General features: G+C 36.1%; 5 protein-coding genes across 5 annotated transcripts; 1 reads left to right on the top strand and 4 right to left on the bottom strand.

Annotated features, from left to right (window-relative positions):
• Positions 1-2,769: 2,769 nt before the first annotated feature.
• LOC147412096 (early nodulin-like protein 6) lies at positions 2,770-4,214 on the bottom strand. The gene is made up of 2 exons (XM_086456243.1): positions 3,926-4,214; positions 2,770-3,330 (listed from the first exon to the last, which is right to left on the bottom strand). The coding sequence occupies exons 1-2, from the start codon at positions 4,104-4,106 to the stop codon at positions 2,945-2,947; spliced, it is 567 nt and encodes a 188-aa protein (XP_086312369.1). The 5' UTR covers positions 4,107-4,214; the 3' UTR covers positions 2,770-2,944.
• A 2,063-nt stretch (positions 4,215-6,277) lies between these two features.
• LOC147412097 (CASP-like protein 3A1) lies at positions 6,278-9,445 on the bottom strand. The gene is made up of 3 exons (XM_086456234.1): positions 9,117-9,445; positions 8,089-8,224; positions 6,278-6,573 (listed from the first exon to the last, which is right to left on the bottom strand). The coding sequence occupies exons 1-3, from the start codon at positions 9,398-9,400 to the stop codon at positions 6,358-6,360; spliced, it is 636 nt and encodes a 211-aa protein (XP_086312360.1). The 5' UTR covers positions 9,401-9,445; the 3' UTR covers positions 6,278-6,357.
• Positions 9,446-11,620: 2,175 nt separating this feature from the next.
• Positions 11,621-13,836, bottom strand: LOC147412098 (cytochrome P450 711A1-like). The gene is made up of 3 exons (XM_086456255.1): positions 13,013-13,836; positions 12,701-12,796; positions 11,621-11,985 (listed from the first exon to the last, which is right to left on the bottom strand). Exons 1-3 carry the CDS (start codon positions 13,469-13,471, stop codon positions 11,653-11,655), a joined length of 888 nt encoding a protein of 295 aa, XP_086312381.1. The 5' UTR covers positions 13,472-13,836; the 3' UTR covers positions 11,621-11,652.
• A 3,648-nt stretch (positions 13,837-17,484) lies between these two features.
• Positions 17,485-18,622, top strand: LOC147412099 (SWIM zinc finger family protein / mitogen-activated protein kinase kinase kinase (MAPKKK)-like protein). The gene has a single exon (XM_086456277.1). It carries the CDS (start codon positions 17,640-17,642, stop codon positions 18,351-18,353), a length of 714 nt encoding a protein of 237 aa, XP_086312403.1. The 5' UTR covers positions 17,485-17,639; the 3' UTR covers positions 18,354-18,622.
• A 567-nt stretch (positions 18,623-19,189) lies between these two features.
• Positions 19,190-22,626, bottom strand: LOC147412100 (nuclear pore complex protein NUP35-like). The gene is made up of 4 exons (XM_086456267.1): positions 22,437-22,626; positions 21,359-21,965; positions 20,692-20,803; positions 19,190-19,741 (listed from the first exon to the last, which is right to left on the bottom strand). Exons 2-4 carry the CDS (start codon positions 21,928-21,930, stop codon positions 19,436-19,438), a joined length of 990 nt encoding a protein of 329 aa, XP_086312393.1. The 5' UTR covers positions 21,931-21,965; positions 22,437-22,626; the 3' UTR covers positions 19,190-19,435.
• Between the last annotated feature and the right edge of the window lie 1,668 nt (positions 22,627-24,294).

The following is a 24,294-nucleotide window of genomic DNA, read 5'->3' on the forward strand; positions in this document are numbered from 1 at the left end:
TCAATTTTTTTGTAAATCACTTTTGATGGAATTAAAAATTTCGGAATGAGCTAATTTTTTATAAGAAGATATAAGATAAAAATCATTATCATAATTGTTGTCCTATAAATCGTCCCATTTGATTTTGAAATATTTATAGTCTAATATATCTCATTTGACTTGTCTAAGTCAACCAACAACTCATCAATTAGACTCAATTAGTCAAGTCAAGATTACTTCTTTAACATTAAAAGAGGGTGTTTAGTATTGAATTGTGATAAACTCACTTCTTTAGTATATTTTTTTCACAAGGAATAAAAATCCGTGGTTCTAAAGAAATTTAGTAGATACCCATTGATCCTATGCATGGATGTGCTACCAACATACCAAACCACAAAACTTTACATGAGATGTTTTTTTAATTCTGCAAGTACTTACTGAATCACCTATCTAATGTTTGGTAGGTACTTACTGAATCAACGGAACATGTTCAGTAAGAAACCTACCAATTGAAATTGTTGTAAAATTCAAGTTCATCCAAAATCATCTTTTTATTTTACAGGTTTTAATAATGTTTTTTTTATTCTTCTGTGATTGAATAAAAAAAAAATATTTTCCAAATAATGAGATCTTGATCTCTAACTAAATGGGCCTAGCCCATCCCAGTGTGAAAACAAAATAGGCAAAACTCCTTGACCAATCCTTAGTTCATTAGAGAACCAAGTCAGGGGGGCAACTATGCCTGTTGACACATGACTCATGGCCCATTTACTCTTAATGATTTTTTTAATTTTTTCTCTCATACTTGTGGTCATACCGAAAGTAAATTATAGAATTGATTCGATGGAATTAGGGCTGCAACTGGTATGGGTTGGGCCAAGTTGGGAATCATCACCCAACCCAACTTTGGGCATGAAATGGTCAACCCAAATTGGGTTGATCGGGTTAGCTCATTCCTCATTAATATTGTATAACCTAGTAATGATAATGACTTATACAAAGATAAGTGGTATGTAAAAAAAAAAAAAAAATGTAATTTACTATTGTACTAAGAAATTATAAGCAAATATTAAAGAAAAAGATGATGATGAATAACTAAAGTTTGAAATGTGAATCGTGAATTGAGAAAGAAACAAAGATATCTAAAAATATTTTTAAAGAGTCTTGATAATATGACTCGACAGGTGGCATACTCAAATGACTCCATGACGTAGACAAGTTCAGGAACTGTAGATCTATAAGCATCGGGATACATTTTTATAGGGAAGTGCAATCATGTATCTCAAGGCGTACAGATTTATCGTACCCAAACTTGTCATGTCATGGAGTTGATTGAGTATGCCCCCTGACGAGTCATATTAGCACAACTCATTTTTTAATTATAAGTTTGAGCTCAGGCAAATCGGACAACCCGATGTCTATGCCTGAACTCAACTTGATTTGAATCGATTAAAATTTATTATTCTCAAAGTCCCAAAAACTAGGACTCAGCTCAAACCCTAACTAATTGTGCTCATACCTAACCCCAAGGTTGGATTGAACCCATCGGATTTGGGTTTGACCCACCCAAGTTGCAACCGTAGGTGGAATTAGAAAGAAGAGTCTAGATCATATGCACCTAGGTGGAGGAGAGTTTCAATCCTCCACCCTGGGTGCATACGATCCAATCTGTAGAAAGAAATAAACTTAAAATGATATACTCACATGATTAGTTCAATCAAAATTTATTTTGCCCAAAGTCCCAAACTAGACTTGAACCCTAACTAACCATGCACAAACCTAAACTAAGGTCGGGTTGAATCCATCAGATTCAGGGTTGGCCTGTCCAAGTTGCAGCCTAGGTGGAATTAGAAAGAAATAAACTTAAAATGATATACTCAGGTAACTCATGGCCCATTTATTTTTATCACCTTGTAAGTCTTTACCAACCTACATCTCACGTGCATTAACTATCAAGCATTAATGGAATTGAAAAAAAAAAAATTTACTAAATGGATTGACGATTAGAATAAATGGAGGAAGCAAAAGATTTACATTAGCGATTGAATTTAAGACCATATCTTTGTACCCTTGTTATAACGAAGCAGTGCTCACATTTATAACCAGATCTCTGGGTGTAGGTTAGGGTGCCACTTTGCTAAGTTGGTAAAGATTTGAAGAGAGTTGATCCCATGACATAGGTTCCAAACCTGTTTAACTTGCTAGAGATGAGAAAACTGAGATGGATGAGAGAAAAACATAAAAGATTAAAATAAAAATAAAAATGAGCACATGATCTTTTTTTTAACTCTATACTACTAAAACATGAAGTTCAACTGTCAAGACAAAACACTTATCTCTATGATACACAACACGTGTACCAATGATAAAACTCGACCATTAGACTTCGTGTTTTAACAGTCAGGATTTCGTATATTGGGTCCCAACCCTTTGAAAGAACATATGAGAGTTCCTAATAAGTGATAACTTAAAAAAAGTCGATTAAGGTGATTTGATCACGAGCACCAAAGTTCGATTATCCAAATAATCTATGATGATAATTATTATTATTTATATATAAATATAAACCAATTAAATGATTTATCTTTATTCGAGATGAAATGACGCATCAGAGATGACTTGGTACTGTCCATAAAAGAGACAACCAGACGGAGTTTTGAAACCATGCCCTTGGGGGACTCTGACATGCCAACAGATCCAACATGTGCGAAGAATAACATATAAATGCTAAGATACTTTGAACAAGCAAACGCATAAGAGACATGTTGTGTGACTAACATAAGACTGAAATTTAATAACTAATTAACAAACACATTAATATCTACGATGTCCGCATGCCTATTACAAATAGAAACTTAAACATAGAGACACTAACAATGTTCTAAAATGAATACATATCAAAGGAATCTGACACAAACTGAAAAAACTAACAATGTGGGTATGTTTATGGTAGAAGATAAGAAGGTTATGGTGCACACCAGAACAAGGTTACAAAGGTGGTGGTAGTGATAAGGGTTAGTAAGATGGGAATTGCGGTAATGGTAACGGTAACGGAGATTGCCGAGCTTGGATTGGGGGATGGTGATGGAGAGTGGGTCAGAAAAGATTGGGGTGGATTTGCAATGGATGGTGGTGATTGAGGTGTTGGGTGTAGAGTCATCACATTGATGATCAATCTCTGGCCGTTCTTGCAATGATCAGGGGCCCCACTTACAAAGTAAGTGGGCCCTGGTTTTTCCAGCTTGATAACGGTCTTCCCATCGTTGAAGGCAGAGATTGGGTTGGTAGTGTTGCAGTGGTAGTAACCCCCTTTATCCACCACAAGAACTGAGTCATTCTTGTACTCAAAATCTGAATTCAAAAAATAAATTAAAATTATTAGAAAAACAAAAAATAAAAAACAAGAGGTCGATTTATGGATTGGGTATTGGCTCAACCGGTATGGAACAGGTTTGGGTAGTGTTATAAGCCCATTTTGATCATTGTTCGATGCTATAATATTCTCACGAAGGATCGTAGTTTTGAGTCGGTTAAAAACTCCACCAAATATGAGTGCTCACTGCTCAATGTAAAACTTATCTTTGGAAAAATCAAATAACTTTACTTTAATTTTAAAATTTAAAATCTTCATAGTTTGATAAAATTATGATAAAATGGATCCGATTTTTCGAGTAAACTCCCCAGTAACAAATGAACTGATTCCATGAACACAAAGTTTCAAATTTTAAAACACGGTTTAGGGTAACCATATTAAAAACATTTGAAAAAATGTTTTAGGCCAATTAAATCAAACAACTTTCCAAATTTTAGATCAATTAAATCTCATGACTTCATCAAAGAACACAAAGTAAGTAAATATTTCCAGAATTGTTGTTTTCTTTGACTAAAAGAAGAAGCAAAACACGAATTAAAGAAGGAAAATAAATGGGGAAAAAAAAATACGTACAGATAGAATCTCCCACGAGAAATCTCTTCTGGGAAGCCCACTGATTGTACATTTCAGTATTGTTTGCGACATCGGGCTGTCTCCAATCCCCATTTTCGCCAACTTTGAACTCTTTCGAAGAAGCTATGGTGACCATGTTCATGGTGGCAACAACACACAAGAAACCCAATAGTGAAACCATTGTTGATCGAAGAAGGTTGGAGCAATGGATGAGATAATTGTTATTGCGACTGATGGATGAGGCTCTAACCTTCTTAAATTAAACTGAACTTTTTCAAAGAGAGGTTCGAGAAAAAAAGTTGAAGTAGTTTTAAAACATGGGGATATAGCGGTTACAGTTAGTTATATTAGCCGATATACATCACGGAACGTGGGTTAGTTTCGGTTGGAATTTTGAATAGCAGTTTCTGTTTGAATTCTATAGTTCAAATTTCGAACCAAATTTACACGTGCAACGCAACTGGGAAGGGCATCAGATCGGACTGGAAGCGATCCAATAAGAATTGGGTCGGACTCTTATCATATTGGGTTTTCTTAGGATCTCAATATTCAATATTAGGGAAAAAACTTCGAGGTGGGTATTCCGTTTCAAAATTTTGAAGGAACCCTCTCCATTGGATTACACGTGACATTTTCAAGGAGGTATTCCAAATTTTGACGAAATGTAAGGGTGTAAAATAAATTCAACATGTCATGTGTCTTGCAATTATCAAGGTTCCTTCAAAATTTTGAAGCAGCCTGCCCACTTCAAAGTCAGTCTCCAATATTAGGATACAAATTTCGGGTCCAATCCGATCCAATCAAATCCATTACAGCTCTAATTTGAATTTGGGCACAATTTTACAATCCAGTTTAGAGACTTCGCACTTCGCATTGTTGTGGGAAGTTGATGGTCCCTTTTTATTTACCAATGACATCAATGCTTTAGTTGATCAAATGGATGCGATGGATTTGATTGATCTCATCCTCTATCCTCCTCGTGAAGTGGCAGTTATACGAAGATTCAAACTGAAGTGTTCATTGTTGGTTGGCATGACTCAACTAGCCATTGAGTGTATTGGTGTACATATGAATTGCAATAGTTCGGATCGACCTAAATTGCCTATTTTACATATGTTCATAATGATTGGACCTCAAAGGATTCATCAAGACCCATAACAAAAGGTCTTAGATAGATCAAAATATGATAGAAACCCAAAAATAAATAAATGATTACTAAATTAAAGAAAGCAACAAAATTATCTCTATGTTTCATCTTGTAGTTTGGGCACAATCAACTTTTATAATAAGCATTGATCAATCCTTGAAGTCTAGTACTCTCTGCATCAGTTTGTTGTTCTATAGTGAACAACTGTTTGCTAGTGCCTCCATGCTCTGCTTTAGATCAAATTACATTTTCCAACATGCGTATGTACATAAATGTAGAGGCAGTAGAGCACAATTTTAAGAACTCTATAACAAATATTTAGAGGGGACGGATCATGGGACATATGTAAAAGCAATGGTTCTTCGAAATATGGGTTAGAAGTTTTGGATTGATCTGATTTGTTGCAAGGATGGTCTCTATGATGAGAAGATCATCCTCACAAAATATCAGCTCAATCTAAAACTTCTAAGTCCGTCAAAAGTGGTTTAAAATTTATTGGTAAAAAATCGACAGTCCACATTCTACATCACTTTTGATGGGGTTAGAAGTTTTAGATTGGACTGATTTTTTTTATTTTTTTTTTAGGATGATCTTCTCATCATAGAGATCATCCTCACAAAAGATCAGCTCAATCTGAAACTTCTAACCCATATTTTGAAATTTATTATTATTACATTGTTTTTACATATGTCCCATGATCCGTCCCCATATATAAAAACAACATTTTCTAAATTTCAACCATTTTCAGAGGATGGCATTTGGGCCAACATGGCAGTAGATGTGGTCCATTAACTAAATGGCGTACTAATGCTACCCAAACTTGGCCCATTAACAACCCTAGTTTCAAGGCATCTACATCATTCTCAAGCAATCAAGACCATTGCTGATAATGTGTTCTTCAAGCTGTGGCTGGTACATTTGTTGGCCTAGCATTTGATGATTAGATGAGTGGCATGACGAACATTAACACGTATTAAATATGATGAATTGTTGTAAATGCATTGCAAGACATCATATAATATATCCTTTAAGAGCATTAGATAGAATGCTTTGTAATGAAGTGTAATGCAACACACCATTATGGTATTTTCAAGGAAATTAACATATCGATGGTCTCCTATAGTCCTTCCTATGTCATATTGTTCTTAGCAAGAGTGCCCATCATTCCTTTGTGTTTGCAACATTTATAACTAAAACTCAGTTAGTGGAAATTCAATTATAACAAAACTCTATTTATTCTGTATATGACAATACCAGAAAGTACATCGAGGGGTGGTGCTTATGTTCAGTACTTAGTGAGCCAGATCACATCAAGAACAGCAGAGATTGCAAGCAAAAAGCAGCTAAAGAAAGTAAAGGTTATTGAGACAGCAACATGGTCACAGAAACGGTGTAGGGGCTTGCAGAAGTTGGGGAGAGCCGTGTGTCGGATACCTGTGTGGTTCAAGTTGGTCACCCCAGACGCTGCTGATCCTGCACTCATCATCGCATATGCAAATACCTGCAACAAGAGATATAATCATCTCTTAATTCTAATCAAATTAAAAAAAAAAAAAATCCATCCCCATAAGTGTCAATTTCGTAACAATTTGCCCTTCAAATGAAGATCATGTCTATTAGTCCAAGCATTTTAATCCCTATTATTATAGAGAGGAAATATGAATAGTTCAAAAGATTAAGAACTGTTTACACCATGGTTAAAAATTTAGTAACAGAATGGTTTCTGTGAAATATTCCAGTTTTTGAAACATTAAATGTTTTGGGAATATTTCAATTGAGACTGTTTTTGTTTTTCTGCTGTTCATGTGTTTTTTCATGAGTAATTCATGAGACACTTTTATTTAAGGATGGATTATTTGAAGAACCACTCCAGGTTTTGGTAAAATTTAGAGATACCCGTGTTTTCAAACTGACGAAATGCCCCCTTGACTTCAGTCTTCCATAATATACTAATGTAAAATGACTGAAATACCCTCACCTTCAAACTTTGCCAAGAACTCATTGTCTTCAATTTCTAAGGTAAAAAAATCTATCCTCATCTTCAACTTAAAAATTAAAATAAGGGTTTTTTGTCATGAGTTTTTTTTCCTCTCCTTAAAAAACTTTCAAAATGGAGATTTTTCTGGAGTGTTTATAGTTATGGTACATTGGAGTGGTGATATAGCAGCTCTTAAAATAGACAGGAAATTTTAAAAAATAAAAAATAAAAAGGCAAGGCAAGGCAAAGATAATGCTTCCTATCTATTTGAAAATTAATGAATTCAACATGAAGAGAGTGGTGTATCTTATGCAATAAAAGCTCTCCTTGTACTCGACGATGTGGTACAATCTTTGTATGGTAGTACCACATAATTAGGATGCCTTCACACTTAATCCTTCTTCTTTTTTTTGGTCTAAAAAAAGGCAAAATTTAAGGAGTTAGAGAACTCATGAAAAGGTTGTGGCAACTAAATCCTTAGTTCTTATCCACATCTATAGAAAATGGGAAATGTGTGCTTTTACACGATGGATGAACTCCTCTCCATAATAGCTACCATTCAAAACCACATCAACCTAACAAAGACACTATTTTCTAACAATTTTCCTGCAGTATTCACCCGTCAAACAATTACTGACACTTTTTTCAAACAGGGAAATTCATTTAAATAATTAACGTATATTGTTTTTTTAAAAAATACATTTTACAAATGGTATATTTTGTACAAAATTGAATTGGGAGTCAAATGTGTCTGGCAATTTACATTATTTTTTTTTCGAATTTTGAATTTTGAATGTTCGTATGGGCACATTGGGATCCACATTTGATGGGGTGTGGGACTTTGACTTTTATATCCAACTCTTATAACATATTATTGGACCACATAAATGGAACCGAACTACATGGTGAACTAGGAAGGACCACACTCACATTGAACGAAGAACACTTTCATCTTGCAGCACCATAATTCCCTTTAGTTTATTTATGTTAGAAGACTTATCAAAAGGGTCTACAAAATGTAGAATTTTTGGGTTTTACCTGATCAATTGCGAAGATTAGCCAAGCATGATTTCTAGAGGGGTTCACAGGTGACTTCTTTAGCAGCTTCACCACAGTTAGAATCAGTTGTAACAGTGAATGGACCGCGGTGACTGCCGACATTCCGACTATATACCTGAAAGGAAATCATAACTAGTCAGGGGCAAAGCAGAATAATAATACCAAGACATCCCTAATTCCACTTCAAATTTAGTACTACTGCACTGGTTCTGAAATGGACCTAAAGACCCATCAATCTTTTTGTCTTCTTGATTACTTTAATGCCCTTCTTAAGGGAAGTTACAGTGAAATAATTCAACATGCTAACATTTAAAATAAAAAAAGATTTGAGTTTTTGGGTCTTGTTTGGTCAAACTAACAATGGTTCACGGGTCTGTTGATAATCATTTAGATTCCATGAACAGAGTCAGTACAAGTGTGGCACTCTTGCCTTTACCCCATACTACCCAATGCGACAAAAAAACGACACAATCGATTACAGGAAACCGAGGACATTTTTGTAATTGTAGATATTTGTCCCTCCGGTTTTTGGTTAATATTTGAGATACCCCTATGGTTTCAAACTGAAGACATACCCCTTGACATTAGCCTTCTATAGGAGATTAACTTAAAATGACTGGAATACCCTTGTCTTCAATATCTCGCCAAAAAACCTTTGATTTTTGTCCACTATTCTTAGAAAAATAATAAATAATAAATTACCCTCATCTTCAACCTCAAGACTCGATTTCGAAGTTCCAACTTTCAAACCTCAAGAACAATATAGGATTTTGGGGAAATTGAAGACGAGTTGGAATAGTTTAAAATAATTTATGTAGAGGTGAGATGGTTTGAAGACTGACAGAATTTTTTGCTAGAAACGGCATTTAGGTCATTTTTTGCCTTAATTTCTCATAGAAGACTAAGGTCAAGAGTATCGCAAATAAAAATTAAAAAAAAAAACAGTGAGAGATTAATAAGGGGTAATTTGGTAATTTCATGATAGTAATAGCAGGGAGAAATCTTACTCGAAGGAGTGGGAGAAGGACCACTTGGAGTAAACTGGAAGATGGAAGCCGTAGATGGAGATCGTCGCCGATTCCTCGGCAGTGAGCATCGTGGAGATACCTATCACACACGAGAGAAGGCACAGGAGTCGGATTATCGCATGTGCGACGTCAGTTTTCCGACGAACATTCTGGTGTGGTCTGGCAGTGACAACTGGACCGTTCGTGGTGGTGGACTCCACTCCGATCTTCATCTCCGGCATCTTAATTCCGACATCCGGCGTTGTTTTGTGACCGTTCATCATTCTCCTCTGATCAACTCAACAACTCTGGTTTCTGTTTGGGAGAAGAGAAAAGCGCGGAGCTTTAAAAGAGGGAGTGAGAAAGCGTCTGAATGACACGTGGCTGTGAGAATCTGTGGTAGAGCCCGTGACTGAACAGGACAAGATGCTCTCTACTCCCTTCAACTTTTGTTGCTCACAATTCTCGTTTCTTAATTTATAGAGTACTGATAATATGACGGATTTTTTTGAGGACGTACGCTGAGGTGGAAGCACATAATTTTTATATATGGGTAGCGTTATTTGGCCAACAGTTTGTCAAACACATTTTTCAAAACATCGGTTAGAGGTCTTGGAATGGGCTGATTTTTTGTGAGGATGATCTCTACGGTGAGGAGATCATCATCACCAAAAATCAGCCCATTCCAAAATCTCTAACCCCATCAAAAATGATTTACAAAAAATGGACGGTCCACGATTTTTCAACTTGTAAACATGGGGCTAAACATTTCGGAATGGGATCATCCTCACCAAAAATCAGTCCATTCCAAAACTTCTAACCCATGTAAGACAAAAAACGTTTGTTAAAGTGTGTGGTAAAACTTAGGGTGCTGAACATTTCCCTATATATATATATATATATATATATATATATATATGGGTTAGGTTCAAACGACAACCATTTCAACACACATATAGACAACGTGTTTTGTCTTATATGGGCAAAAATATTTGGAATGGGCTGATTTTTTGTGAGGATGATCTCTGTGGTGAGGAGATTATCCTTGCCAAAAATCAGCTCATTATGAAACTTCTAGACCGTCCAATTTTTGTAAATCAATTTTGATGGCGTTACAAGTTTTGGAATGGGATGATTTTTTGCCAGGATGATCCCCTCATCACAGAGATCATCCTCACAAAAAATCAGCCCATTCCAAACATTTTTGCCCATATAAGACAAACACGTTGTCTATATGTGTGTCGTAGGAACCCGACCCTATATATATAGGGTCCCGTTCGGCACCCTAAGTTTTACCACACACTTTAACAAACGCGTTTTGTCTTACATGGGTTAGAAGTTTGGAATGGGCTGATTTTTGGTGAGGATGAACCATTATATATATATATGGGAAATGTTCAGCACCCTAAGTTTTACCACACACTTTAACAAATGTTTTTTGTCCTACATGGGTTAGAAGTTTTGGAATGGGCTGATTTTTGGTGAGGATGATCTCTATAATTAGAAGATCATCCTCCCCAAAAATCAGCCCATTCCGAAATGTTTAGCCCCATGTTTACACGTTGAAAAATCGTGGACCATCAATTTTTTGTAAATCAATTTTGATGGGGTTAGAAGTTTTGGAATGAACTGATTTTTTGTGAGGGTGATCTCCTCACCATAGAGATCATCCTCACCAAAAATCAGCCCATTCCGAAACTTCTAACCCATGTAAGACAAAACGCGTTTGTTAAAGTGTGTGGTAAAGTTTAGGGTGCTAAACGGGACCTATATATATATATAGGGTCCCGTTCGTTGGCTAACGGATTAGCAAACTTGTTTTAACTGTTCGATAAAACAGTATTTGACGGACGAGATCGAGTCTCAAACGAACGTTAGAAGAGTTTCAATTTTACAACGCTATCCCTCAAAATATGATTATTTTGTGCGTCCTCCCTCTTTTCTTTAAACCCCTCACAGAACCTCTCTGTTATGTTCGAACAGAACTCCAAACCTCTTCGTCCAAACCTCCAAACGTCTTCGAACTCTCTCTCTCACTCGCTCTCACTCTCTCTCTCACTCCCTATCTCACTCACTCATTCTCTCTCGCCCTATTCCTCGCTGCAACTATTCCTCCAACAGCTCACTCTCTCATTCTCTCTCGCACGAACACGAACACGAACAGGACGTCTCACTCTCACTCTCACTGCCTCTCTCTCACTCTTGCTGCCTTCTTCGTGTGTTTGTTTCTGAGTTCAACATCTTGTTGTCGTGTAAGATTGAGACATTTTTTCAGATTTCATGGATTGGGTTATGTTTACAAACCCAAATGAAGTTAGGAGAAGTGTTTGTAATCTGGTTGTAGAATTAATCTGGTTTGGATTTGTTTTCTAAATGAGAGATGTGTTTGTTTTAAATGTTTTGGATTTGCAGTGCGGAAGTAGTTTTTGGTTTAATTAGAAGTTCTAAACATATATTGTATTGGTTTTGGACAAGCGATTGCTTGACCAAGGCTATATATTCAACTATAAAGTACATTGATTATTGTAATTAATAACTATGATGTTCTTTTGATGACTCTAAGCTTGACACCATGCTTGAAGTTGAGAACAATGCCGTAGTCGATGGCCAAAGGTTTCTCCATGTTGGGGGAATGTCGAAATATGTATCTTCGGTAGAGATGAATTACTGCGAGCTTTATCTCTTGTATGGCAAATTTCGTTCCAATGCATGCTCGAGGTCCAATCCCAAATGGAATGTGTGCGTAGGGATGTCTTCGTTTCTCTTCTTCACCACTAGGATCAAACCTTTCGGGTCGAAACTTATCGGGTTCGGGGAAATGGGTTGGATCTTTGGCAAGGACACCAGGTGCTAGCCAGACCCATGTTCCCTACACAAGATAATTAAAGTTAGCAACATAAATCATCGCTTTTAGACATTGATGCTCGAGACTGGTCATTATCTTGAGGCGTAATGCGTAAGCCCCAAATGCATGAAATTTTTAAATAAGTAATATAGTGTAAGATAATTGATATTGAAAAATTAAAAAATTAGGATAGCTTTCATATATTTTGGAATTTTAAGTTTCAAATCTACGAAATTACACTCTAAGTTTATTCCCTTGCAGTAATAAACAATAATAGTTTTTTTTTTCTTACGTATTTTAAATTTAAATAATTAAAACCTTTTACATTAAGTAAGTATTTTATATTTACTGCAAAATATAACTAAATACCATATTTTCAATAATTTTTCATAAGTTAAACCTTTGTGAGAAAATAGAAAAATAGAAAAACGTTATATATAAATTATTGTGAGGTGTACGCGTTGGCCAAAACACGTATATATCAACCTCAGTGCGAGTTGTCTTGGTGTCATCCACCAAAGAGATGAGTTGACAAATCATCTCAAAGACATGGTTTGTTCTAATTCTAAGGCATTTTTTTAAATCTTGACCGAGACGACTCAAATAAATCGGATGTCTTGTCTGAGACGACTTGAGATCTTGTTCATGGATGAGACGAGTTGTCAAAACGAGTTTTAAAACCATGGTTAACATACATACATACATAGATTGACACATACAAAACATTCTCATATGTTACCTTTGGGAGGACATAGCTTCCTAGTTCTACTTGTCTTGATGTTTCCCTAGCAACAAGTGGGGAGACTGTGTAATACCTCATTGATTCTTTGATCACCTGTAAAGAAAAATTCACAGATATGTGAGGAAGCCTAGCATGGTTAATTAAGCTTGAGGCCCTAAAAAATCAGCCCACCACAGCCCAATTAATAAATGGGCCAATTAAAAGAATTGTGTTTATGATCTGGCCCACCAAGTCCAACTCTCAAGTCTCAATACATGCTCCAACTACTAAATAGTCTAAAAATGTATATTGTGTTAGAGACATTCTAACCTGATCAAGGTAGGGAAATTTATGTTGAAGATCATGAGATGTTGGTGTAAGATCATGGGGTCCAAACTTATCGATCTCTTCGATCAACTTATTTTCAACCTCGAGATGACCACCAACTAGATAAAGAATCGAAGATAATGTAAAGGACGTCGTTGCTGATCCGGCAAGGAGGTGTTCATATGCAAGTGCACTAATGTAGTCCGGAGTGAAGATATTCTTCGACACACTATCCGATTCCGTGGCATTCAATATTAGTGATAAGAAGTCCTTCGAACGTCGGTCTTTATCTTTAACTCTTTTTGCTACGATTTCATTGAGTCTACATGTCAATTTCTGATTCGTTTGATCTACATTATAGTCTGTAGTCCCCGGTATCCTTTTAAGGATTTGTCGAAATGGTTCTTGAAGTATAGGTATCAATAGTCCAAGTATGATTGAGAATGAACCTGAGAGGTCCATCTTAAGGTTTGTGGTTGAGTAGATGTGTTGCTTGATGTGCACAAAATGGTTGAGTAATTCATCTCTACCAAAGATACATATTTCGACATTCCCCCAACATGGAGAAACCTTTGGCCCTCGACTACGGCATTGTTCTCAACTTCAAGCATGGTGTCAAGCTTAGAGTCATCAAAAGAACATCATAGTTATTAATTACAATAATCAGTGTACTTTATAGTTGAATATATAGCCTTGGTCAAGCAATCGCTCGTCCAAAACCAATACAATATATGTTTAGAACTTCTAATTAAACGATAACCTACTTCCGCACTGCAAATCCAAAACATTTAAAACAAACACATCTCTCATTTAGAAAATAAATCCAAACCAGATTACAAACACTTCTCCTAACTTCATTTGGGTTTGTAAACATAACCCAATCCATGAAATCTGAAAAAATGTCTCAATCTTACACGACAACAAGATGTTGAACTCAGAAACAAACACACGAAGAAGGCAGCGAGAGTGAGAGAGAGAGAGAGAGAGAGGCAGTGAGAGTGAGAGAGAGAGGTCCTGTTCGTGTTCGTGCGAGAGAGAATGAGAGAGTGAGTCGTTGGAGGAATAGTTGAAGCGAGGAATAGGGCGAGAGAGAATGAGTGAGTGAGAGAGGGCGTGAGAGTGAGAGAGAGAGAGTGAGAGCGAGCGACAGAGAGTGAGGAGAGAGAGCGAGAGAGAGTTCGAAGAGGTTTGGAGGTTTGGAGGTTTGGAGTGCTGTTCGAACAGAACAGAGAGGTTCTGTGAGGAGTTTAAAGAAGAGAGGGAGGACGCACAAAATAACCATATTTTGAGGGATGGCGCTGTAAAATTGAAAGTCTTATAACGTTCGTTTGAGACTCGATCTCGTCCGTCAGATACCGTTTTATCGAACGGTTAAAACAAGTTTGCCAATCCGTTAGCCAGCGAACGGGACCCATATATATATATATATATAAAAGAAAAAGTTTCTCTTTGCCCACATATTTATTTTTTAGATTTTAAATGTGCAAAAGGATCGTTGGCCCACGTTCATTATCACATTGACAATCCAACAATACAAACATCTTTATTTCACAAAAATATTTATATTAAAAATAATTATTTTTAAAACTTGATCCATGGCTTTTAAAATAGACAACTATAGAACACTCAAATTTAAAAATAAAATTCAACAGTGAAAAATAATTTTTTTTATTTTAAAGTTCATGTAATTTTATCCTCTAAAACTCCATTTCATTGGATCATGATTTTGAATGTCACAAGATAATCAGATCTGAAAGTTTCTTTTTTTTACCATGGACAAGATAGGGAAACTCTTTTTTATTTTATTGATAAATTACGTGTTTCCACGTCAGCATGCATCAAGTCTATCACCAAAAGTCAGTACTCTAATTCATAATTGAATTCTGATAATATGACATAGTTTATGATTAACACAGTTAACGCCATTTTCTTTCTCCTACCCATAGTGAAATAAATAAAACTTTCTATGATCACATTGTGACATTAAAAACATGATCCAATGCAATACAATTGTAGAGGACAAAATCATATGAATTTAAAAAAAAAATTATATATTTAAAATTATTTCATCGTTGAATTTTATTTTTAAATTTGGGTGCTCTCTGACTGTCCATTTTCAACACCTTGGGTCAAGCTCGAAAAATAATATTTTTTTTATATGAATATTTTCATGAAATCTAAAACGTTGTGTTGTTAGATTGTAAACGTGATAATCAATGTGGGCCCAACGACCCTTTTTAAGATTTGAAATATAAAAAGATAAATATGTGAGCAACGGGCAAGAGAGAAAATCTCCCTATTGATGATGTCACTTGCACCACATGTCAAACGTTTGTTGGATTGTGAGCAAACGTGTCAAATGCATGCACCAAAACCGTGTTATATTATCAGCACTCTTTATAATTTAATGTTGGAGTAAGCTCAAGAGTAATTGATTTTAGAGTCGTGTTGGAGTGATCTCGAGATTGTATCTCATATCGCACATCCTAACTTGAAAGTGTGTAGGAACCATAGATACTTTGACTTATATCTTGATGAAAATCATCTATGGTTCTTACACACTTTCACGTTATGATGTACGATATGAAGTACAATCTTGAGGCCACTACAACATTATTACTAATTTTATGATGCAAAAGTCACGTCTTCACATAATAAAAATAGTAATTTGTAAAAAAAATGTTATCACGATCACTTGATATCAATGAGGTTGTTATTGGCATGATTATAAACTATAAATACAGTTCAACAAATTATTGTGATACATATGTATCTTGTATTCTACAAATTAATATAAGAACTTTTTGTTAGTTCTGTGTTGATTATAGACAATAGAAAGAAAAGAAGTAAAAAAAATAACAAAAATTAAACAATTTCTAAATATCGATTGGACTTAATTATTGATTAGAACAAAATGGGACTTGTATTGGATATAATAACCTTAAGACAGTTTTCGCTCCTACAATGTGTTAATAGTCTCTTGATATCTGTCTCCTAAGATACAACGTTTGACACACGTACAAGGTAGCACTCCAAGTGTACACATACAATTGAACTTGTATTATAGTTGCACGCTTAAGAACTCACAAAAAATCTTAAAGAAAATCAAATGACACAATACAAGAAAACTCGAAATTTTGATGATGCAAATGAAATAATAAATGAGAATTTATATTTATAAAGTCAGAAGTGGTTCTTTACTCCCCCTACGTGCTCATGTACCAAGGGTTTTCCGATCAATGATCACTATACTATGTAAGAGCTTTCATATAAGAGTTACACTCTTTACTTATTTTTATCTGATATGGGACTAAAAATATTTACAACACACACTACTTCCACAATACCACTTGCATTTCCATTCACACAAATGGAATAAATTCCAAAAAATTTCAACACTATTTTGATTACATCTTCTAATGGGAGAAAGGGTGCCCTCTTTGCGATTTGATCCATGACTCGATCTAATCGAATAGGGATATTTTGGATATTTCTTATTTGTGTTGTGTTAGATAAGGGATTAGAGTTTAAAATAAAATAAAAAAGGGTTTCACCTTCTCTGCATGACAACTAAAGATTTCTAGGGTTGTAATTTTTTTCAAAATTATAATGATCGGATCTCATTTGTGGTGTGGGTACACAGTTGAACCATGTAAATATTTTGCTCTCTGCGATCTTTGTGTTCTTTGTTGTATTATTATGTTTTTATTATTCCATTTTTGCTCACATAAACTTCTTACAAAAGAAAGGTTAAATTCACTTATTATAGAATTTGTAAATCTGACTTAAACATAAAAGACTCTTTGCCAAGGTTAAATTCACTTATTATAGAATTTGTAAATCTGACTTAAACATAAACTTCTTACTCATATCTCATCAACCGTAGGACAGGATTAGATTAGGTTTCTGCTCTGATGACAAGGGAAATAAGATAGGTTTGATAGAACTGATATCTGAAGATTAAGAAAAAATTACTAGATTTAGGAAATCAAGAGAGGAATGATTTTACTTCGGTTGAGATTCCATGGATCATAGGATTTGCCATGATCTTATCCCGAATTAGGAGGAGCGAACCTAGATTCAAAGGCACAACCTATAAATGGAATTAAGATAAAAAAAAAAAGGAGTGTTCTAGCTTCTCTTTTCGATCAAAAATGAGCATAATAGGGAACATTCTTCTTTTTCTTTTGTAATAGTTAGAGATAACACGAAATCACGACTACATAAGGTATTATTATTTTAAAGAAAATATTAAGGACTGAATTTATAAGTTGACTATGTGACCTGTGATTTTCCCAGTTTAACTAGCTGGTTAAAATAGGTTTAAGGGACGAGACAACTTGATATTCAATTTGGAGTCAGTCCACTCGGCTGAGTTTGGAGCCGATTCGACGAGTTTTAAAACTACGATCACTGCACCATTCACAAGGTAACTGGGAACGTGTTTAACACGTCTAAGCCATCGAAATCCCCAAATTGCAACAATTCCTCTTCCCTCAACCATCCCTAACGTATCCCTCAAAACTACTTATCGAATCCCTGACACATTCCCCTACAAAGACCAACAGAGATCTCTTTAGTTACCCAAGCACCTCTCTAACTACCATAACGACCTTTCAGAATAATTACAATGGAGTCCGTTGGCTCCAACTCACCCGCATCGAACCATCGGCCGAATCCCCGGTTCAATCAGACCCAACCAATCGCAGACCGAATAGTCCGCGCCCTCCGCCATCGCCTTCATCTCCTCCATCGCTCAGAATCAAATTTCTTCGTCCTTGGTGCGACGGGCAACGTTTACACCGTGACCCTAACCACCAACCCATCATGCACGTGTCCTGACCGTACGATACCATGCAAACACATTCTTTTCGTCTTCCTACGTGTCCTTGGGATCTCCCTCGAAGACACGTGTCTTCGAAGGAGGACTCTTCGACCATGCCAGCTTAATCGGCTTCTTGGTACACCATCATCCCCAGAAACACTAGCTGGCACACGTGTTCGAGAGAGATTTCATCAAGTGTTTTCAGAAATAATGAGAGGGCCACCCCCATCTACGGTTGATGTGGAAGAAGGTACGACGTGTCCAATATGTCTAGAGGAGATGAGGAAAGAAGATAGAGTGGTTGCATGTAGGGCGTGTAGGAATCCATTGCACAAGGAGTGCTTGATGACGTGGAAGAGGAGTAGGGGGAGGAGGTCAGCTAATTGTGTGATATGTAGGGCAAGGTGGAGAGAGAGGGTGGACCAAGAGAAGTACCTGAACCTGGCGGCGTACATTAGCGAGGAGGACGATGATACAGACACGGTTATTGAGGGTGGTGGAGGTTTATGTGGTGATTAGAATAGGGCTTTGATTGTAACCATGGAGAATGTTATTAATGGGAATGGGTGTGGGGTTGGGGTCACTTATCTGTAAACCAAAAATGCAAGACTCGAACTTCTCTTTCAAACCAATTGCTGTTATAGGGGAAATAGAACTCTAGAAAAATCTAACTGATCGCTAGGAAATTGTATGATCTTAGCCCTATGTTTGATGGAGAGCCTTGAAATAAGTTTCAGGTTTGGTAAGTCCATCTGTAAATGTACATAAATGTTATGTAAATTTGCTCATACTTCAATTTTTTATTTATTTTTTTTTTTTTTGTCGGGGAGAGAGAGCCAATCGCAAGGACATCCATAATAGATATTATATCTGAACCATTATCCAACTAGCCTTAAGGATTTCACCCTAACTTAAGGTCCGATGCTTCAGGGTTTGTAGAGGAGAAAATTCTATCAACTTTCAAAACATATATATATATATATATATATTTCACGGGTCCTGTGGAAGTTTGGTAGCCGTCTTGGCTGAAGCCCGATTTTTTTTGGTTCTAGTGTTTCCATGAAATCTAGAAGACTGGTGTTTGATTGCCAATGTGGTAATATATTTTAGCAAAGAGTCATGTTAAAATATTCTATGTGCACATCCCACGTCAGATTTGTGAGAATCACAGTAAATACCCCGTGTCATTCCAGCATTTTCCTTTTCCTTTAGCAAATCAACTCTCAGTAAGGCTTAAAAAGTTAGCAAGGAAAGGGTTTTTTCTTATCAAAATTTGTCATATATCAGCTGATACAATACAATCACTTGTATGGGTACTTATAATATGACTTCCAATAACAACATTGAGATCCAAATGAGACGTCAAACATCATTCTTTTTATAGACCAGAACGGAAAAAAACACGGAAAAATGAGATCCAATTTAACAACCAAAAAAAAAAAAAAAATTATACTAAGACCAGGATCATCTGTCCCTAGACATTGAACCACAAAACTAGGGTGAAACATGAAATTGACCCAATAAGATTCTCATCTGGAACTAAATTCTACAGCATATCGACCACATTGGAAAGGGCAGCTATATATTTGCCTTCTGTCCCTTCAAATACCAAACATCAAATCCACAATTTTGGATACAATGGATTTTGCAGGCGTAGCAATGACACTAGTAGTTGAATGCAGAGGAGTGTGACTGTTGTTCTGGAGATAATTGGATTGAGAAGCTTTGGATGGGATCAGCTCTGTGTTCCTACTGGATTGAGAGGCCAAAGTCATGAAGCCGTGGTTGTTGAGCCTTTCATTCAGAGCATGGCGTTGGATTGGGTCCAAAGGCTTCACGCCCACAATAAGAATTCCATTGATTTGCATCCCATGCTTGCTAAGAGCCTTCTGAGCATCAATTCGATACTGTATAAAAATGCATGAGTAACACCAATTAATAGTGATGACAGATACTTAGGGTTATGAACAAACATTTTGCAATATTAAGTCCTGCAATCAACCTGCTTACAAACCAATCAGAAATTAATTAAACATATTTCATGGCATCTAATCAAATAAGAATACCAAATCATCATCGCGTACAAAAGAAGGGAGAACAGTTGGGGCAAATGGTGAATGCAGTTGTCAGGTACAAAGTAGTAAGTTCAATTTTGGGTGTTTTTTTTTTGTTTTTTAGCTTATCAATGGTTTCCCTACCCTTCGGGTGAGACTAATCCCACAGTCACACACACCGCACCCTCAAAAGTCCTATGTGCAACTGGTTGAGTCAAGGGTCAACCGGACCCTGGAGGGTGACCTCAAGGAATTCAAAGCTTCATGGAGTTTCGAACACTTGACCTACCCTTTCTGAGGAGCTTATCAAGGCTCAGCTTGCCACTAGGCCAACCCCTTACGGTTAAGTTCAATTTTGGGTGCTTATCTGTGTTCAATAATAATAATAATAATGAACGGGTTATTCTGTGCATTGCAACGATAAGATTATGCGTTCAATCTAAGCTTTATCCACCCAAGAGAGAAAAATTATATAGGAGAAAATCACAAGTTTTACTTCCAACAATTAATAGAGATATGTATTACTAATCAAAACAAATAAATAAATAACAGTCAATCACTTTAACTTCTTTGCTAATATTCTCTCAAAGCATTTTACAACAAAAAACATGCATATTATAGACGAGCAGGTTAATGGAAAGTAGTTAGCAGCTGAAAGCCGAAAAATTCAAATTTGGTAGGTAAGCAGATGAAGTTGGGTTTCAAGCCCAGTTCTATAACATCACCATAGACTTTTACCAAGCTGGCACCCACAAGAGAAGGAACATATCAGACTCAAAATGGAGAAGAAGAAGAAGAAGAACCTGATAAAGAATATGCATCCAGTTAGCATTTCTTGGTCCTGAGACATGTTCCAATATAGGACCACATTTTTCAAACTCACGCAGCACTGAATTGGTGTCCCCTGGGGTAAACCTGGAAAAGAAGAAAGATATACCAAATTCAGAAAGAAAATTGAACAAGGGAAACAAAATATGTCACCTCATGGGCAGAAAGTAAACCATGACAGTGCCACGAACACATTTCCTGTACAGTGCCTATACATTGTCTTAACTAAAAATTGAGAAGAATATGACAAGTTCAAAGATATGATGATCGTTTGATTTTTTATTTGCGTAAGAATAATGCTGAAGTGACCTCAAGGTTGTACCTCATATCGCACATCCTGACTTGAAAGTGAGTAGGAAACATAGATGTTTTTCATCGAAACACGAGTCAAAAAGCATCTATATTTGCTACACACTTTCACGTCAAGATGTGCAATATGAGGTACAATCTTGAGGTCACTCCAGCACAACTCTTTGCATATCTAAGAGGGGATTCTTTTAATTGGTAATCTAAAATATATGAAGGAACATGCCTTGACTGAAGCTATGTTTCATGACAGAATTAAATGAAGAAATAGGATTCATGATTTTAATTTCAATAATTAGAATAAATTATAGACAACAAAATGAAGTTGAACCATACCCATACACCGTAACCCACTCCTCCTCGTCAAGATTACCCGCTGGTAAACTATTCCTCTGCAACTCAGGCCTAGCAACTTCCCTCCGTGGCGGAAGTATAATTAAAGCACCCGAATGAACCACACCTTCAACCGGTGAACCCTTCCCCTTCTTATCTTGCTCACCACCACTCTTCCCTGGGGACCACCAGCTCGAACTTGCAGGGCTTTGTTGCATTTGCCGCCCTCCCATGACACCATACGAAGTGCTCGCCTCAAATTTGCTTCTCAATGGTGTGAGAGAATCCAGATTAGTGTCTCTAACAGGTGTTTTCATCTCTGAATTGGAATCTGAAGATACCCGATAATCCAGAATACCAGATTCTGGAGAGAAATCGATACGGTCTTCCAATGTGAATACTGGAGGCGGTGGAGGATCCGTGCCCCCAAAATTCTCCTGCCATAGAGCAGAAACTGCGGCTGCCTGACCTGGACTAGCGAACTTTCCTCTCTGGGTAGAGATTGGTGACGCCAAGTCCTGAAAAAACAGTGATTTTCGTCCACTTGTGGAGGTTTTTTGTAATGTAGTGCTCATTCTTTGGGATTTTCTAACAGCAACAATAGAAAAACCTAGCAATGAAACCCAAAACAAATAAAATGGGGATTAATTTAGGAGAACCAACTGAATCATTTTCTAACAGCAACAATAGAAAAAACCTAGCAATGAAATCCAAAACAAAGAAAATGGGGATCACTTTAGGAGACCCAACTGAATCATTTTCTAATAGCGACAAATGAAACCCAGAACAATCAAAATGGTAATTAATTTGGGAGAACCAGCTGAAAACAATAGAAAAACCTACCAATGACGCCTAGAACAAGAAAGTGGTGATTATTTAGGAGAACCAACTGACTTCAAGCTAAGTAATCTAAAGTTTGTTTTTTTTTCTTTTCTTTTCTTGAAATAGGGAAGATTATTTGGTTTTTAGTTTGGGGGACTCAGAAATCAAATAGAGGAAGAGAGAAACTAAAGAGAAACTCTAGATTCCATATGAGAGTAGCAAAAATGTAGATTAAAGGAGAAATATAATAATTAAACACCTGGTTTTGTTCTTCAGCTGTCGAGTTCCAAAACTTCCAACGACCGTTAGGGTCTTGAATTTGAGAAATTTTCCTGTTTTCCCCTCCTAAAAGTTAGATTGTGTGTCCGACTGTGTCGAATTCTCGAGAACCCAATAAATGAAACTGCAAAACCCTAATCCATTGTTCGATTAGGTATTGACGTCTCTCTCATTGGACTAAAATGACCCATTGGACCATTTCCTTGAAGGATATTTCTACATGGTTTAAAAATAATTCCCTCCAAGTAAGGACATTTTTGTAATTTAGATAAGCGCTTAATAAGACTACTATGCTTACTTTAGATTGCTGATATTGCACCCTAACTCTTCTTATTACACTCCAATTTCTTAAATTATTTCACACCCCAGCTATACATTAAACCACACTCTTCAAACATTACAAAGGTTTGGCAAATTATAATCTCAACATTACAAAAAATTATTGCACCTATCAAAAAATTTCAAGAGTTATATTATAATTATGATTAGGCTCGTATAAAATCCTAAACCAAAAAAAAAAAATAATAATAATAATAATGACAATCTAGCGTAAGAAAAATCTAGATTGCTTTTATTGGCACCCCAACTTTTGCTTTTTCTCAACCATTAACTTATTTTCTTTATTTTTTAGTTGGAATGTAATGACTAAAAGTTGGGGTGCCAATAGCAGCTCTCCTTACTTAAGAGATGTTATATTACCGATCCAATATATCACTACCACTTAGAGAAACTCCAACACGTATTCTATCTTGGTGGTCGTCCCATCTCAATTGTCATTTTGGAGAGTCAAAAGTCTTTTAAAGGGTCTCCAATGCAGTCAGCATCTCTTTCTCCATTTCGAATAATTAGGTTTTCCATCATCAAAATGAAGGACAAATTTGCATTCTCCATTTTTTAGCTCTAAAAGATTTCATCTCCAATTGTTGCTTGGCAAAGTCATTTTAGATTTTAAGGTCTCCAATGTAGCCACAATCCCCCTCTCTATTTTGGATAATCAAGTTTTCAATCACCAAAATGGAGGATAAGTTTGAACTTTCCATTTTTGGCTCCAAAAGATTTCATCCCCAACTGGTATTTTGGATTTTAGGGTGTCTCTAACGCAGTCGCCATCTCCATCTCTATTTTGGATTGAATTAAAAACATTTATGGATAAGCATTTTTGATAACACGATTGGAACGCAAACCCCTTGAATATCCATAATGAAATGTCTATCCTTTATGGAGTTTCCCCTTGGAATCGCTCTTAATTTTTTCAAAATTTTTTTTATGGGAAAATTAATTAGTTCACCATGTGTGAGAGTGGCTTCTTTTAAATCCCGTGAACTTTTATATTGTAATTTGAAGACTTAGTTTTACAAAAGTTTTGAAGTACCAAAAATATCTAAGTTTTCCATTGATAATTGTAATTTATTTCCATGATTTTGTAAAGGTAAATAGTGGATGGAGAACAATACAATCATATCTCAAATATGTAAATGTAACTGTAGACATCCCAAATTGTTTCGACCAATTCCAAAAAGGTTTCAGAAACTCGATTACAATACAGAGCTCGAGGTCAAAATTTGGGGTATTCCTAATAATAATACATGTTCCAAACCAATGCCCAAGCGCTAAAAAAATGTTAATTTGACTCATGGATCTTTTATCAGTCACAAAAGAACCACTTGACATACTATCGTTCATTCTCCAACTTGACACTTGGTAAAATCTCATAAATCCCTATATTTAAGGGAACCTTTCATTGGTAGGTCAATGCTTAAAGTCCATTGGTAGTTCAATTATTTTATGAGAAATTTATATAATGCCCTCAATTGAAAATAAAGTCAAAAAGACAAATG

Source organism: Akebia trifoliata, chromosome 1 (assembly GCF_017979445.1).
Source record: "Akebia trifoliata isolate Shusen 1 chromosome 1, ASM1797944v1, whole genome shotgun sequence".
Lineage (NCBI taxonomy): Eukaryota > Viridiplantae > Streptophyta > Magnoliopsida > Ranunculales > Lardizabalaceae > Akebia > Akebia trifoliata.

Excerpts from the sequence above, each read along its gene's own strand:
- LOC147412097 (XM_086456234.1), bottom strand. The coding sequence starts at position 9,400 with ATGATGAACGGTCACAAAACAACGCCGGATGTCGGAATTAAGATGCCG. Across the intron at positions 8,225-9,116 it reads TCCTTCTCCCACTCCTTCGA|GTATATAGTCGGAATGTCGG; the intron begins GTAAGATTTCTC and ends ATTTCCTTTCAG. Across the intron at positions 6,574-8,088 it reads TAATCTTCGCAATTGATCAG|GTATTTGCATATGCGATGAT; the intron begins GTAAAACCCAAA and ends CTCTTGTTGCAG.
- LOC147412100 (XM_086456267.1), bottom strand. The coding sequence starts at position 21,930 with ATGAGCACTACATTACAAAAAACCTCCACAAGTGGACGAAAATCACTG. Across the intron at positions 20,804-21,358 it reads GAGTGGGTTACGGTGTATGG|GTTTACCCCAGGGGACACCA; the intron begins GTATGGTTCAAC and ends CTTCTTTTCCAG. Across the intron at positions 19,742-20,691 it reads GGATGCATATTCTTTATCAG|TATCGAATTGATGCTCAGAA; the intron begins GTTCTTCTTCTT and ends ATTTTTATACAG.
- LOC147412096 (XM_086456243.1), bottom strand. The coding sequence starts at position 4,106 with ATGGTTTCACTATTGGGTTTCTTGTGTGTTGTTGCCACCATGAACATG. Across the intron at positions 3,331-3,925 it reads TCTCGTGGGAGATTCTATCT|ATTTTGAGTACAAGAATGAC; the intron begins GTACGTATTTTT and ends TTTTGAATTCAG.
- LOC147412098 (XM_086456255.1), bottom strand. The coding sequence starts at position 13,471 with ATGGACCTCTCAGGTTCATTCTCAATCATACTTGGACTATTGATACCT. Across the intron at positions 12,797-13,012 it reads AATTTCCCTACCTTGATCAG|GTGATCAAAGAATCAATGAG; the intron begins GTTAGAATGTCT and ends TTTTCTTTACAG. Across the intron at positions 11,986-12,700 it reads GAAGCTATGTCCTCCCAAAG|GGAACATGGGTCTGGCTAGC; the intron begins GTAACATATGAG and ends TATCTTGTGTAG.
- LOC147412099 (XM_086456277.1), top strand. The coding sequence starts at position 17,640 with ATGGAGTCCGTTGGCTCCAACTCACCCGCATCGAACCATCGGCCGAAT.